Genomic DNA, 14,369 nt, shown 5'->3' on the forward strand with positions numbered 1-14,369 from the left:
ATATTCTTTCTAGCTATAGGTATGATTCTTCTGAGCTTTCATACAAATGCCTAAAACCCTTAAGAAGGTTTGTCCACTGATCCCTGTACATTTAGTTTATTCATTACTCTTGTACACTGCCTGTTACAGAAATCATATGGAGTGAAGGTGGGCAATAACTTGTTAGTCTCCCATTGCTTCTCTGGCAAAGAACATAGCTCTGTAAGACTTTTTTTGGCATTGTTTCTCACTCTTCTGGTGATGGGCAGACACCAGGTGCCTAGGTGAGCCTACTCCTTTCCCTCCTCATTCTCATGCCTACCTGTTGGGGGTGCTCATATACTGCAGGACATCCCAGATGACTGTGGAAACAGAATGTAGAATTTCTGGATTCAGATTATTGAGAAAAGTAAGATCAGGGTATTTCTAATGCTTTTGCAATCAATGCCCTTCCTCCATGCTTAACAGTTAAGGAGTGACATGATGGCAAATGACACAAGCTGCATTGCAAATTGAGAACTTTTGCGTCCCAAACTATATAAGTGAATAATCACCTGAAATTTGGGAACACACTGAGAATAAAGAGAATGGAGACACTTCATACAGAAAAAAATTATCCATTTGCACTCAAATGTGATTCCAAGCCTGTTCCTTGTGCAGTTCTAAGTCTCATTGTCAACACAACAGAATTCAGGCTCCATTTAATTTATTGAAATTTTTTTTTCAGCATGTAAGTTTCTACTAGGCTGAAAAGAGGCCATAGAATTTGATCTAGATTGCTAATCTCTCCAATAATCCTGACCATTCAAGGTATGGAAAAGAAAGTCTGCCTTGTTTCCCCAAATGGCACACAGAACTTCTAGATTACACTCATATGAAGATGCATACATGCACTGTTGTCCTCTGGTGAATATATATGGAAGGTGCTAGAGACCACAGATTCCCCTCAACATCTTGTGCTCAATATGCTTTCTGAAGAGGACAACACTTGTTCTGTCTCAGATGCCGTGGGTGGAGCTGACAGTCAGTCAGCATACATGTGACTGGATGTGTGAGTAGTACAAGCTTCCAGAAACCCCTTAAAAAGCACAGACTGAGATTTTCTAGGTTGGACTCTAGTCGGACGTGATTTGGGGTTTTTTTTAATCTTCACACTGTCTTTGTACTGTTATGAATGCTTTACTCGTGTTTCCTTTTATTATTTTTATATTGACTCTTTAACATTTTAAAAAATGCACTGCTGTTCCCTCTTTAGCTAAAAAAAAAATAAAAATAACGTTACTCTAATGCTGTAACAAAAGAGTCTGAACTGCACTGGCTATTCCAGTGCAACTATTCTGAAGCACCTCCCATCATATTATTGGACTCTTCAATCACTCTTAAACGTGGCTTCTTGGTCTTTGTTAGGTTGACCGGGGTAATCTTTAAATCCATACAGGAGTAGTATGTGAAGAAACTGTGATGTTCCAACCTTCACAGCTGGAGAAATACGCAAGGTTCATGTCTAGTTCACAGTGAGCAAACAGATGAGCACAGATCAGAACAGCTGGGGTTATTTCCTCTCTAGACACACATGGGGTATCATAACTGGGGTCTTGTTTACCAAGGCCATTCCCATTTCCCTTCCTACATGTTGATGAGGTAGACAAGTGTAGAGTCTATGAGTTCTCCTCTCAAGCTCAACTTCCTAGCAATAGATACAGAGATACAGTCCCAAAGCTCTGCTCCTACTCGAAGCAGATTTTCCTGTAGGCAGGTACTAGTCTGTCTGAAGGGATACATAAGCTCTGCCATTCTGGTCACTCTCATGTGCCTGTACCAAACAACATTGTTGATCTCAAGAACATCGTTAGCCCTTTTTTTAAGGACTGAAGTGACTTATGGGACTGGTACCATTCCTTGATCACTCTTGACAAAAACTTTCACCTCACTCTTTCCAACTGTCTGAAGTTGACTATTGCATGTCTGTATTTTCTTCAGAAACAATATTCAAACAACTGTGCCTAATGGCTAGGGTGAGAAAAAGAGGAAGTCTTTTTCAGCAGCGAAACGTTTCAGATTTTTTCCATTCTACTTTTCATTGTAAGGGGTTCAGAAGAAAACAAAACCCATGATCTGGGTACTCAGGATTTAGGAGTATCACAGGTTATGCATTTCCTCACAAGAATGGGCTTGCGAGAACCAGAACCTATTTGTTTCCCCCTTCATTTGCAGATCTTGCAGGACGGATTCTAGGAATTATTATTTATTTATTCTGTTGCAGTCCCATAAAGAGAGATGGACTGTTTCTCACATCACCACAAAAGATTAGCAATTCTCATCATGGAGCAGACCCAAGAACTGCACACGAAATAGCATTGAATTTCGAACCCTTTACTCTGAACCTGTTTACCAGGTGACATCTGTTTTTGCTTACCACATACTGTGCACTAGCTGGAACTTCAGTTCCGAACTGAGCTGGCACACCAAGTGATAGCTTGATGCTCATCTCCATCTGAGGAATAATTTCTCACACCACGATGGCATTCTTCTGAAAAAAAAAGCTAATTTTTTGTTGCCTTTATTACGTCTTTGCAGCTTTGCTGGGCTCTTAGCCATAAATAAAGCCTGCTGATGACTTTGTAAAGTTGTCAGATACCTTTTGTTGGCAGACAATAGGCAACAGGTGGTTGTGATCTGTCCAAGCCATTATTCCATCTCTGCCCCGTGTTATTATAACCTTCCCTCCCAAACCCATTCCCAATGTACGACATCAGCCACATGTAATTGTCACCAGTCATTTAGTTCTGCTTTCAAATCACGGCAAGGCTTTGTTTTTGTTCATGGAACAGGACACGTAATGTGCACTCTCTGGGTGCATTAAGTCTTCAAGTAGCACACTGACATCTTTTTCTTACATTGAAAATCCCTCTGAATTCCCCCAGAACCTTTCCAGAGTTTGAGACTAGTGGAATGAGGATGATGTAAACATCACACTTCAACTGGTTCAAGTTGATTCAAATGGACTCGCATGAGCTGGATGCTGTTTAGAATCTTCTTCTGATGACCAACCAGGGTGATTCCAATACGCTGGATATCTCTGCAAAAGAACAGAGGACACAGAGATTGTTAAAATTAACTGCCTGCTCTGAACAATCTCAGTCCATTTTGCTGTAGATGCAAATCGGTGTGTATGGATATGTGTGTGTGCCGATCTGTGTCTGAGGAACAGCTGACAAGGCTTCTGCTTTTGTTTGACAAATGCGTGTGGGTGGAGGGGGTGTTGGCAGAACTTGGAAGGTACAAAAAGAAGCAGTGGAATTGGGCCACAAAAAGGATCAGAGGGCTGATCTACAGAAAAAAAGGAGTTGGAGTTGTTCAGCCAGGAGAGAAGGCTCCAGAAAGATCTTTCTCAATATATAAAGAGGGCTTACAAGAAAGATGGAGAATGATTTTTTACCAGGCCTTGTAGTGACAGGACAAGGGGCTGTGGTTTTAAAACAGAAATAGGGTAGCATTAGACTGGACATAAGGAAGGGTGGTGGGACACAGAAACAGGCTGCCAGGAGAAGGTGTGGATGTCCCATTCCTGTAAGCATTCAAGGTCAGGTTGGACAGTGCTGTGAGCTACATCATCTAGTGAAAGGTGTCTCTACTTATGGCAGGGGTGTTGGACTAGAAGGTCCCTTCCAATCCAAACCATTCTATGATACTGAGAGTGTTTGTTTTTCTGGATTTACATAACACACCCAGTATATGGTGTGGCTGGTTCTAAACATCTGCTTGAAAGTGGTTGTTATTATCTGTGCTAGCTGTCATGAACATTCTGATCTCACAGGCTCTCTGCAGCACTGACAATACATTTTCCGATGCACACTGGATCAGAATTAGTGCTTATAGATACAGAATACAAGTGTATTACAGAATGTATGGTGTCCAGAGGTCCTAGTAAGATGCAAAGAAGAGTAGCTACTTTGCTTTGGCTTCCCTCTCCTTTTTCATGTGTATGCATTTTCCACATAGCCAATTTCTCAGACTGCTTTCACGTTCTGCATGGAAAACTCAGTGTCTGATATCTGCTGCTGTCTGCCCCGCTACTTACTCAAGAGTCATGCGTGATATGACATCAAATGTAGCCAGACCGGCCTGGTCAAAATTCTCCTTGTAGCGGCCCATCTTGATAGCATCCAACCACTCATGGGCATTGCTGAGGGAAGGGAAATCCAGAGGACAGTTGCTCAGGAGAGGCTGAGATGGTCTGCAAAAAAGGCAGGTTTTAAAACCCAAGTTATCAGCATCAGCTGGGCACACCAGTAAGGTAAGAATTATGAGAGGGAGAGAATGCAGTCTCTGAAGTGGACAGAATGAAGAACGATGAAGAACATGCCCTCACTCCTAAAGTCCCACCTTGATCTGCTGTTTCTAGGCTTCCAGTGTCCCTTCTTCTGTCTGAAAACAATCAAGCAACCCAAGAAATTGATTTTCCCTTCCCACTGCCCATACTTTCTCAGGCACATTCTCTTCCTGTTGCCCAAGATCCTTCCACATTTCCCTGGTCTAGATCTATTAGCTGGGCAAAGACCTGCAGTGAGGAGGTTTCTGAAAGAGACATGAGACCTTATACACCTTTTTATCTTTGTGACTAGGTCTCCCTCCCCTAAATGTTCTCTTTCGGTCAGATAGTGACCTATGAGACAATGAGTACGTTGTTTCTGCTCCAACACCCACCAGATAAAACAACTGCAGTAAAAGGCATATGAGATGACTGCTTAGATATGACATTTGCTGTTTTCCTCATCATCTGAGTCTGTCCCAAAGTTATAACACTCTTCACGTGCTGCTTTTAGTAAACTGGGCATCACTAGATACTTTTCCCCTCCCCCAGCTGTGGATTACATTCCACTGAGACAAGATTTATAACCACAGGGAAAAACTCTCCAGGCCAGCAGGATGTAATTTCGTCATCAGCCCAGCAGCCAACTGACCTTGGCACTGTTTATCCCTCCAGAGACTTCTTCTTTGCTGACCTCCTGCCTCTTGTTCCATCAGACTGCAAAGTGCAGTTGGGAAAATATGCAATGTAAACTGCAGTTCTAATTATTTGTACGCAGAGACTTCCTTCCCTACATAAGATAAGGTCTTTTTCTTCATCATCTCTTGTGGTCACACAATATGGTGTGATCACAGCATACCTTGTGCTGCTGCACCCACATGTGTACCTCCCTTCATTCCCTATGACCCCGCAGTCATTCATCCTCAGTGCAACTCAGCAAGATTTATCTCCTATCACATCTGGCACTCAGAGCTCCCCATTAACTCAATCAGAATATACAGTTCTTCCAACTTGCTTCCTCTCTTTTTTTCTGCTTCCTGTTTGTTCCCAGTCTCAAATGAGAGGCCTGATTATATATTATATATATAGCTATATATATATATATTATATAGTTTGATTTATGGCTTTCTTTTCCTCATGATGCCTTCTGAGAGATAAGTCCTATTATTTTGCATTAAATCCCCATCTCACCTGCTGGTCCCAGTGCCAATGGCTTTGAGGGCTGATGGCTTGCGAATCATTTTATCCAGGGCACTGACTATTTGCTCAAATCTGGGTCTCTGGACCCTCTCCTTCTGCCAGCAGTCAAGCATGAGCAGGTGCAAAACAGTAGGGCAGTCTGGGGGTGGTGGCAGGCGATAGTCTTGGTCAATGGCGTTAATTACCTGCAGGAAAAGAAGAACAAAGCTTTATAACAACTGGGAAAATAAAATACAAAAGAGCTTCACTCACTCAGTGTGTGTGTGGCTTTCCTCTGCTTGAACTGATACAGGACAGAGAGGCAGATGTACATCCTCACCACTTCTAAAACTTACATCCTGATTGGACATGTCCCAGTAAGGCCTCTCACCGTAGGACATCACCTCCCACATGACAATGCCGTAGCTCCAGACGTCACTGGAGGAGGTGAACTTGCGGTACTGGATGGCTTCAGGGGCAGTCCAGCGGATGGGGATTTTGCAGCCCTGGGAAGCAGACAGAAAGCGACCAGAATGTAGTGAGATAAGGACTGCTTGTGAGAACAACATCACTGAAACAACCAGATGTTAGCAGCACAACACGACCTGGAGCATCGGGTGACAGTCCCATTGATTCTGTCTTGGAAATATTGCTGGTTAAAATTCATACTATGTTCAAGGTTTCCACCTTGTTTTACTGACAAGTATTTAAGAAAAGAGAGACTCGTGCCTCCTTGCTGCTACAAATCTCATGATTTAATACTTTCACAGCTTTACTTTACAACATTTGAAAGTGGCATATAGCAAAATCCTCCCGAGTCACAATCATTTGGAAATCTAGAGTCATTTAAATAATGCCAAATTGCAGCACTAGGGACAGATACACTGAGTAGCTAGCATTAATTCCTTTCTCTTTCCATCCTGACCTCTCTAACCGCAGGTATGACCTGTAAGATGAAATGTAAGGTTCTTCAAAATGCAAAGATCTAAAAATTGCTCCACTTTTCAGTGACTGAATTTTTCATCCCCTTCTTTTTCAATCCATCTGTTATACTCCCACCCCTTTTGTAGTATGTGTGACAGGTGTCACAACTTCATAGGCAATAAGATCATTTGATGGTTGGTTGTAAGCCCATAAATACACTTAGGCCATTTATCTTTTCTTTAGGTAAAAAACCCAACTCTTTCTTCAAAGAGTGGTAGTACAGGAATGTAATCTCTCCTTCAGTCCTTTATCCTTCCTATAAAAAGCTAATGAAATGATAATAGCTACATCAGACTGTGAGGTTTGACCTATTCACCACACAGGTTTGACCTATTCATGCCACAAAGAACAGCACTGAGACTTCATACGGCAGAGAGACTCAGACACTCAGTTATTTTTAATTTTTACTGCTTTGGAACAAATAGCCCACAATATAGAAGGCTCTACTCCACTCCACATAGAGAAGGCTTCTCTACGGTCTCAAGATGGACTAAAGAGGGTACACCAAACCAGGGAGGAACATAGGAAAAAATTGTATCTGTCAACAGTACAGTAACTTCCACCACAGCAGTGACTCACCAGACCCCCAGTGTAGGTGGGATTGGAAGCATCATCCTCCAGGAAGCGGGACAAGCCAAAGTCTGACACCTTGCACACCAGGTTACTGTTGACCAGGATGTTTCGTGCTGCCAGGTCACGATGCACATAGTTCATGTCTGACAGGTAGCGCATGCCGGCTGCGATCCCCCGCAGCATTCCCACCAGCTGCAGCACACTGAACTGCCCTTCCTTCTGCTGCAGGGGGGGAGGCAAACACAGGCTCTCATGGCCACAGAACACCGAGCCAACAGGGGAGACTAACAAAGAGCAAGGTAACAAGGAGGATTTATGAAGTTAGAGAACACACATCTTAATTGCAGCTCAAATCTGAAGGTTCGAGGACAACAAATAACAAAGGAGGGTGGGCTTGAAGCAATGCACCTCAAATAAAATTCGACATTGGTGATCTTTTTCTCCTCTTGTGGCCACATCCCCTTTAGCATCCGACACCTAACCTCAATAACTACTAAGATGGTCAAATAAATGTGAGCAGACAAATCTGATTTTACTGAGATCTTTACAATGGCATCTATGCAGTTCTACTCAATGGGTTCATGTCCTCTTCAAATTATACCTGCCAGAGTATTTGTGGTTGAATGAGCACATGAATCAGTAAGAAAGGAGAAGTGAAGCAGCTGTACTACACAGATTGACCATATTTGTGTTTCATTACTAGAAAACTCGAAATCCAAAAATAACTGCAAGTTTCATTACTTCATTACAATATTGAAACTTGAAAATATTCTGTGAAATAAAGTCTGAAAAACATTATTAGAAAGGAAAAATTTGGAACATGCACATAAGCAACTGAAAGGGTGTGTACAAAGATTTGGTACTGTTTACATTAATTATGGGAGTTGAAGCAGTCTAAAATACTGAAATTTCATATGGTTGTTGAGCCCTTGGAGTATTCTCATCATACTGGCCTGAAACCACTTACTGTGGCCATTTGCTATCATTTCTATTGCACTGGAAGACCTAGAGAGACAGGAGTGAAGAGCAAGAACAGGCAAAATTATCAGGTCTGAGACTGGCACACAGTGAGATGAAGAGGTTAATGGCTGTGGGAGACTCTGGTACCCTGAGGAAGGAATCCAGCGATCCATTCTCCATGAACTCTGTGACAATCATGACTGGTCGGCTCTTGGTGACCACGCCCTCCAGGTGGATGACATTGGGATGCTCAAATTGTCCCATGATGCTGGCCTCGCTCAGGAACTCCCGCCGCTGCTCCTCTGTGTAACCTGACTTCAAGGTCTTAATAGCTACCATGTATTCACGCTTGCCCGGGTGCTTCAGGCGCCCAAAACACACCTCTCCAAACTCTCCTGTCAGGGAGGGAAGAAACACACCTCAAGTAAGGAAACACAGCAATGGATTTTAGTCAGATGTACTAAAGAATTATACTGTGGACGAGTTCGGGAGATGCTTGGAAATAGGGTTATGGGACTGTTCAGATTAAGGCAAAGATTTTGGTGAAGGCTGGAGACTACAACATCTTCAGGGCTCAAACGAGGAGTTCTGAGTCTTCAAAGAGTGTTTTAAACTTGGTTTAGAACCAGTATCTAAGGGTTAGTAGGTTAAAATTAATTTTAGTAAAAATGAAGGTTTACATATCCTGGGACACTCGATGTACCATGGATCCATGGGTCCATTTCAGGCCAGTAGTGTGCCAGGTCTCAAGGTGAACAAGAAGGCACTCTAAATAATCTGCACATTCTCACACTACCTGATCCAATGACCTCCTCAATCTTGATGAGAGACACATCAATCTCCTTGGCAAATTCTCGAATGGCTTCATTGGGATCTTCATAGGTTGAAGGATCAATGTAATACTTCACTCCGAGTCCTGCAGTGGGGAAAACAGCCCAAAACATCACCAGAATCAAACCCTGAGACACATAGGTGTTAATGAGTCCTGAAAAGAGACAGGCCCTTGCCATCTGTGGCTCAAACACACTTACCTCGTGCACCGATATACTGCTGCAGGCGGTCTGTGTATGGAGTCTCTCGCCTTTTACTGCAGGACACAAAGGAAAGGAAAGTCAAAACACACACAAGAGTCTCTCATCAGATGCTAGGGTAGGCTTCTCAGTGCAAGGCTCAGAGAATCCTTGAAATTAGGGGTAGAAAATGGATGTTAAGACCCTGCCCATCTCCTGGTAACCAGTGCAAGCTTGTTTTCTAGTGGTGGTTTTTATACCACTGTTGGCATTCCCACTTTAGAAATGACAAATGATAGGGCTTCCAAGACTATCCTGAAAAAGAATATTACAGTTTAGCATTACTGCCTTGGAAGTTTTCTTGCTATTCAGGCTAAATTTGCATTTTAATTTAATTTAATTACAACAAATTATTCTTTTCAATTATAATGTATGCTTTCTTCTGTGATGCCTTTTGAGTTCTTCAAAAACATTCTAAGAGCCATTTACTCTAATGCTTAATATGTATAGATCTCCCCCAATTATTTTTCCTCCTGGCTTTGTTTAACAGCATTTACTTCGGCCATTCTATTTTTAAGTATGGTACCCAAACCAAACCACACAGATCCAAACAGATGGAAATCTGTTCCTTGATGTGATTTTTGCAAGTGCAGATCAAAAGAGGTATGGTCTTTACTATTGTAAGGTTTATTGCATATATGCATCTAACTTCCAGTAAGCATAGGTCCTCCTCAGCATAGGCATTTCTCATATTTCATTCTCCTTCTAAATGTGTACGATTCAATCATTTATTCCCCACACAATCTAATTATTTTAGAAGTTTCATTCTATTCTTTGTTTGCACTAAAGCTATTTGCCATTTTCAAGCTACTTCCTTTGTTCCAAGCAATGATCATTAAAAAAAAAAAAAAGTATGCTTCATGCTAGGTTCCAATCATCCTATTAATTAGACCAGATTGTACATCAAACCCTACAGTATCCTGCACTATCCCTGCTGTCTGCATGGATTTGTGTCAACTCATGTTTTGCCGTTTCAGCATGAGATCTTTTAGCTGCTGATTCAATTAGCATTTGAAGGCAAAGTATCATGAAACATTATGTTATTTTTCTTTACGAACATAAGTAATTCTGACATTCTAACAGCTAACTGTATTATTCTTACTTGTCAGTCTTATCTCTTTAAATTCTGCTTTCAAAACCAGTTTTACCTTCAAAATTTTTTCTCTTGTGCAAAGAAATTGGCTTGGATGGGGGCCTATACCTAAGACTTCTAACTCTGCTGTTGAACCTGGAAGCCAGGTCTACAATAATGTTTTTTATATGTTATCTAACATATTAATTGTTCTCCATATAAAAATTCAACAAAACAATTAGCTAAAATAGGTGTTTCACAGTGCATATTGCCTGAAAACTGTGTACCAACAATTTATAAAAACAAGTTAAAGTCATAGCATTTGACTCTACATATGCTCAACCTTTTAAAGAACTACTCATTTCATCTGGTGTTCCTCATTTTCTGCATCTTCAAACTTACTTTTCTTATCAAAGACAGATTTAAAATAGAAATTTGGTATCTACCCTTTTTCTTAAAAACTATCTATTAACTGTACATAATTCTTTAAGTAAAAATGAATGTATTTTTTATGGTATTTCCTCCTATGTATATTTACAGATGCCATTAATGTCCTTCCCCAACACAGTTTTGGTAATATCAACTTATTCTGGGTTTGGTTTATTTTTTTTAGAAAAATATATGCTTTATTGAGTTGTGCACATAATATCACATTTCCAAATGTAACAAGAAATTGTATTTTTAACAGTTCAAAGCAACAAAAGGAGGCAACATTTCAAATATAACAATATTTGAAAATTCTTTTCTTTCCAGAAAGAAAAATATTAAAAGAGAATATACACAAGAGGAGAAAACAAATGTAGAAAAGGGAAGAGAGCAAAAAAGAAATCATTAAAACTAGATGTCACTTTCTAAAGTTAAGTAGTTTATACATTTTTTTAGGTCAGCAGAAAAAGCTAAAAAGTCCCTCTTGTGCAAAGGCACAGTAGAGCAAAGATACAGAAATCCATTACTGACAATCTAGGGGATTAAGTTCAAACCTCAGTAAATTCAAGGAGCGGGTAATGACTGTTTCTTTTCTTCAAATAACAAAACCCCCATTGTTTACTTTTGTACCTCTACAAAAATAGCAACCCTTACTTTTTTCTCTTTAAAATTTCTGTCCTTTTTATTTTCTGTAACAGATTATCTCTACAATCTTTTACATGCTCTTTATTCTTTCCAAAATGGAAAGTAGTAATTGCTTTCTTTAACCTGTATTTTATGAGCTAGTGTTCCATGGAACCCTTGGGGTTGTATAGATTTTATTCTTCAGCAAATGAGCCCTTGTCTCTTGGTCCTTGGTGAAAGGGTATTTATCACCTTCTAAATAACTGGATATGCATACTTATTCCACCAGTCCTTCTCCACTACATTGTTTCATTCTCCATTTGCTTGCCTAAAATGCAATTTACAGTTCCTCATTCACAGCAATGCATTTAAATACCTTTTGAGTACCAGCTTTGAAATGCTTTCCTTGTGTTCATATTGCTAACTAGTCAAATATCAGTTAAGTACATGAGTGGTTTACCAAAGGAGAGGCTCCTCAGATAGGAGTAATGGGGCAGGATCTTTCCTTAATTAGAGAATGGTATCTCAAGGACATCTGGATAAATGCAGATCAGGCTGTTTCCCTTGGGATGGGGTAATGTTGCGGGGATAAGGAAGTTCCACTGTCTGAAGTGCACATGAGCAGGTCAAGGAATTCACCTCTTGAAGATGATGGCAAGGATGGCAATGGCAGCAATTACCAAGAAGGCCAGACCCCCGAGCGCTGAGCCCACGATCAGTGGCAGTCGGTCCTGCACCATCTCCGAGCGCTCCCCTGGCAAGGAAGACACACACACACATGCACATGGATGCAGGGGACTGGAACTGTGCAGAGTTTCCTTTCTGCTCACCAAGATCTCACCTGCAATGCCATCCCTACCAGCCCTTCACTCCCCAGTCACTGTGTTCCTCCAGTGCCTTCTTTCCTGCATTGAAAAGCCAGCGCTCTCTCTGAATCCACTTTCTCTTCCCCTGCTCCACTGACAGCCGACAAGCCACTTAAGCAGAAGGTAGCTCTACACCTGGGCTGTAATCCCACTATCCCCTATTAATGTAGCTTGCCAGTGACATACTTGAGTACTTTTGATCCAGACCAAAAGGATGGGGATCCTGCTGGAAGGCAAGCTTCTGCACATATGCCTGCGTCCCACCTACCTTTGTGTCCTGTGTCCCATCTGTCTTTTGGACATTAGCAGAGCTTTCAGCTGTAGGATGTCCCATGACAGCTGGGGCCCAAACTACAGCAGTGTATAGTGCTGTGCACTGCCACACCCCCATAAAGAGCTTTTTCCTGGCACACTGTGCACCTGCAGGTCAGAGGCACAGAGGCAACAAGGAACAGGGCTGGGGAATATGGCAGTAGCACAAAGAGTACCCTCTGACAGTATGAAGCTTCTCTGAGTCAACAAATCTGCATTTGCAAGTTATAAACAGAAACGTAAGTTGAGTAGGAGTGTCTGGTAGCAGTCCTCCAGAGGATAAGCCAATGCACTCAGGGACACAGGCAAGTGGAAGGTGACCATGTGCAGACCTTGGCACACAATGGCAGCACTTACCTCCCGTTAAAGTCTGGAAATACATCTTCCCACTGTAAGGGCCGTAGCCGACTGCTGTCCTCGCGCGCACTTGGAAGGCATAGATCTTGCCTGGGCTCAGACTTGGTATCGTGGCCATGTTGGTCTCACTAGTTAAGGTCAATGAATTATCCTCATCTTCTGCCTGTGAACGTCAATGACCAAAAGGGAATGTGAAACTTCCGCCTACACTGCTCACTCTCCTCGTCAAGGCATGACAGTTTCCATGTCAACCCAATATTCTTTGAACCTTTACAGAGCCTCCCAACAACAGCTGCTATTCCAGACCTTACTTCCTCGCACTCTCCTCATTCCTCACTGCTGCTTTTCATTCCCCCAGGCTGGGCTTCCCACAAAGCTCTGCTAAAGACTCAATTTTAACAAAAATGAAAGACAAAACTTTGTCCTGTGGTTCGCTTTCTATAAACTCCAAACTCCTGTATCTCCTAGGAGAATTCAGAGCAAGAACACATGCAAAGCTGTATCCAGGAAGCTGCTACACAAGTTATCACAAATAGCAGTCCTTTTTACCACTAAAAAATAGTAGCCCTGCAAAATCCTGCAAAAGTATTTATGTGAAAGACCAGTAATATGGAATAGGAGTTCGTCTGAACAGCCCTACACGTCTCTTCCCCTCAAGTCAGATGGATTAACAGTCAGAAGACACGAATGTCACAAGACGTGAACGGAGGACAAATTTGTATTTGCCACCTGTATTTCCAGCACACAAAGAGGTATTTGCCACTTAGTGAATGGAAGAGTGCATTCCTCCTCATAAAATTTCTTAGAGATGTCTGTCCAGGCATAAATGGGGACACGAGACTTCTCCTCATGAACAAATTACAGACCTGCAATGAATCCAGTTCCAGTGAACATATTTAGAAACTTGACCTCCTTCCACTGTCACCTGTGTCAGCTGATACTAAACTTATTGTTAGCCACAGCTTTTAAGCTTAAACAAGTGCCTCCTCTTTTCTTAAAATCTGCCTTGTCCTTAGATACCTCCATGGACTGATGTCAGATGACATGTATATCACAAACTTCTGGTATTGCTAAAGTTTGCTCCTTCCTCATAACTGAAGCATTTTTTTCCACCTTGCTCATCCTGTTGCAGGGGTGCATCTCCCAGACAGAAAGGGCTCAGTATGACCTTCTGCTCACCTTGTCAAAGTAGCGTAGCTGGTAATCCAGGATGATCCCATTGGGTTGGTCCGGCTGAGGCCACGACAGTGTGATGCTATTGGTAGTACGACTCACCTGATGCATCATAGGCACAGCAGAGGGGACTGGAATAAAAGACAGAAAGGAGAAATTGCAAAGGGATAAGCATAAAAATGAACTATAATTGAATATTCCTTATGATGAGTTAGTAAGTTAGGCCAGCTCTTCCTTTAATTTTCCTTAATTTGCATTATGAAATACTTCATAAAATAACCAGAAGAAATCCAGGCACAATACTACTCTGCTGGAGATGCAGTCATTGACAACTCAGACTGAAAAAAACTGAAGAATTCCATATCCAACTGATTATGCATTGGAGTCAAGAAATTATCTATATTATAGCTGGAATATAATCCTGATCTTCAAAAGTGCAATTTTTACATGCAAGATGAGAAGGTGCTCCATGCATCTTGTTT

The 14,369-nt window shown here is 41.6% G+C and overlaps 1 protein-coding gene across 3 annotated transcripts in view; it reads right to left on the minus strand.

Moving 5' to 3' along the window:
• Window positions 1-2,510: 2,510 nt before the first annotated feature.
• The window catches only part of LOC106863056 (ephrin type-B receptor 5), a 64,514-nt gene continuing 52,655 nt past the window's right edge, over window positions 2,511-14,369 (minus strand). For 2 of the 3 annotated variants that reach the window (XM_014892377.2, XM_014892378.2), the window contains exons 7-17: window positions 13,894-14,018; window positions 12,715-12,877; window positions 11,819-11,933; window positions 9,019-9,074; window positions 8,784-8,903; window positions 8,135-8,382; window positions 7,034-7,249; window positions 5,827-5,976; window positions 5,483-5,676; window positions 4,061-4,216; window positions 2,511-3,058 (exon numbers count right to left, since the gene is read on the minus strand). In XM_014892377.2, coding sequence (XP_014747863.1) covers window positions 2,950-3,058; window positions 4,061-4,216; window positions 5,483-5,676; window positions 5,827-5,976; window positions 7,034-7,249; window positions 8,135-8,382; window positions 8,784-8,903; window positions 9,019-9,074; window positions 11,819-11,933; window positions 12,715-12,877; window positions 13,894-14,018 — 1,652 coding nt within the window. In that variant the 3' untranslated portion in view covers window positions 2,511-2,949. The remainder of the gene's footprint in view (window positions 3,059-4,060; window positions 4,217-5,482; window positions 5,677-5,826; window positions 5,977-7,033; window positions 7,250-8,134; window positions 8,383-8,783; window positions 8,904-9,018; window positions 9,075-11,818; window positions 11,934-12,714; window positions 12,878-13,893; window positions 14,019-14,369) is intronic. The other variant, XR_015801262.1, reaches the window with a different exon arrangement.

The sequence above is a fragment of the Sturnus vulgaris genome, chromosome 2 (genome assembly GCF_052056855.1).
Source record: "Sturnus vulgaris isolate bStuVul1 chromosome 2, bStuVul1.hap1, whole genome shotgun sequence".
Taxonomy (NCBI): domain Eukaryota; kingdom Metazoa; phylum Chordata; class Aves; order Passeriformes; family Sturnidae; genus Sturnus; species Sturnus vulgaris.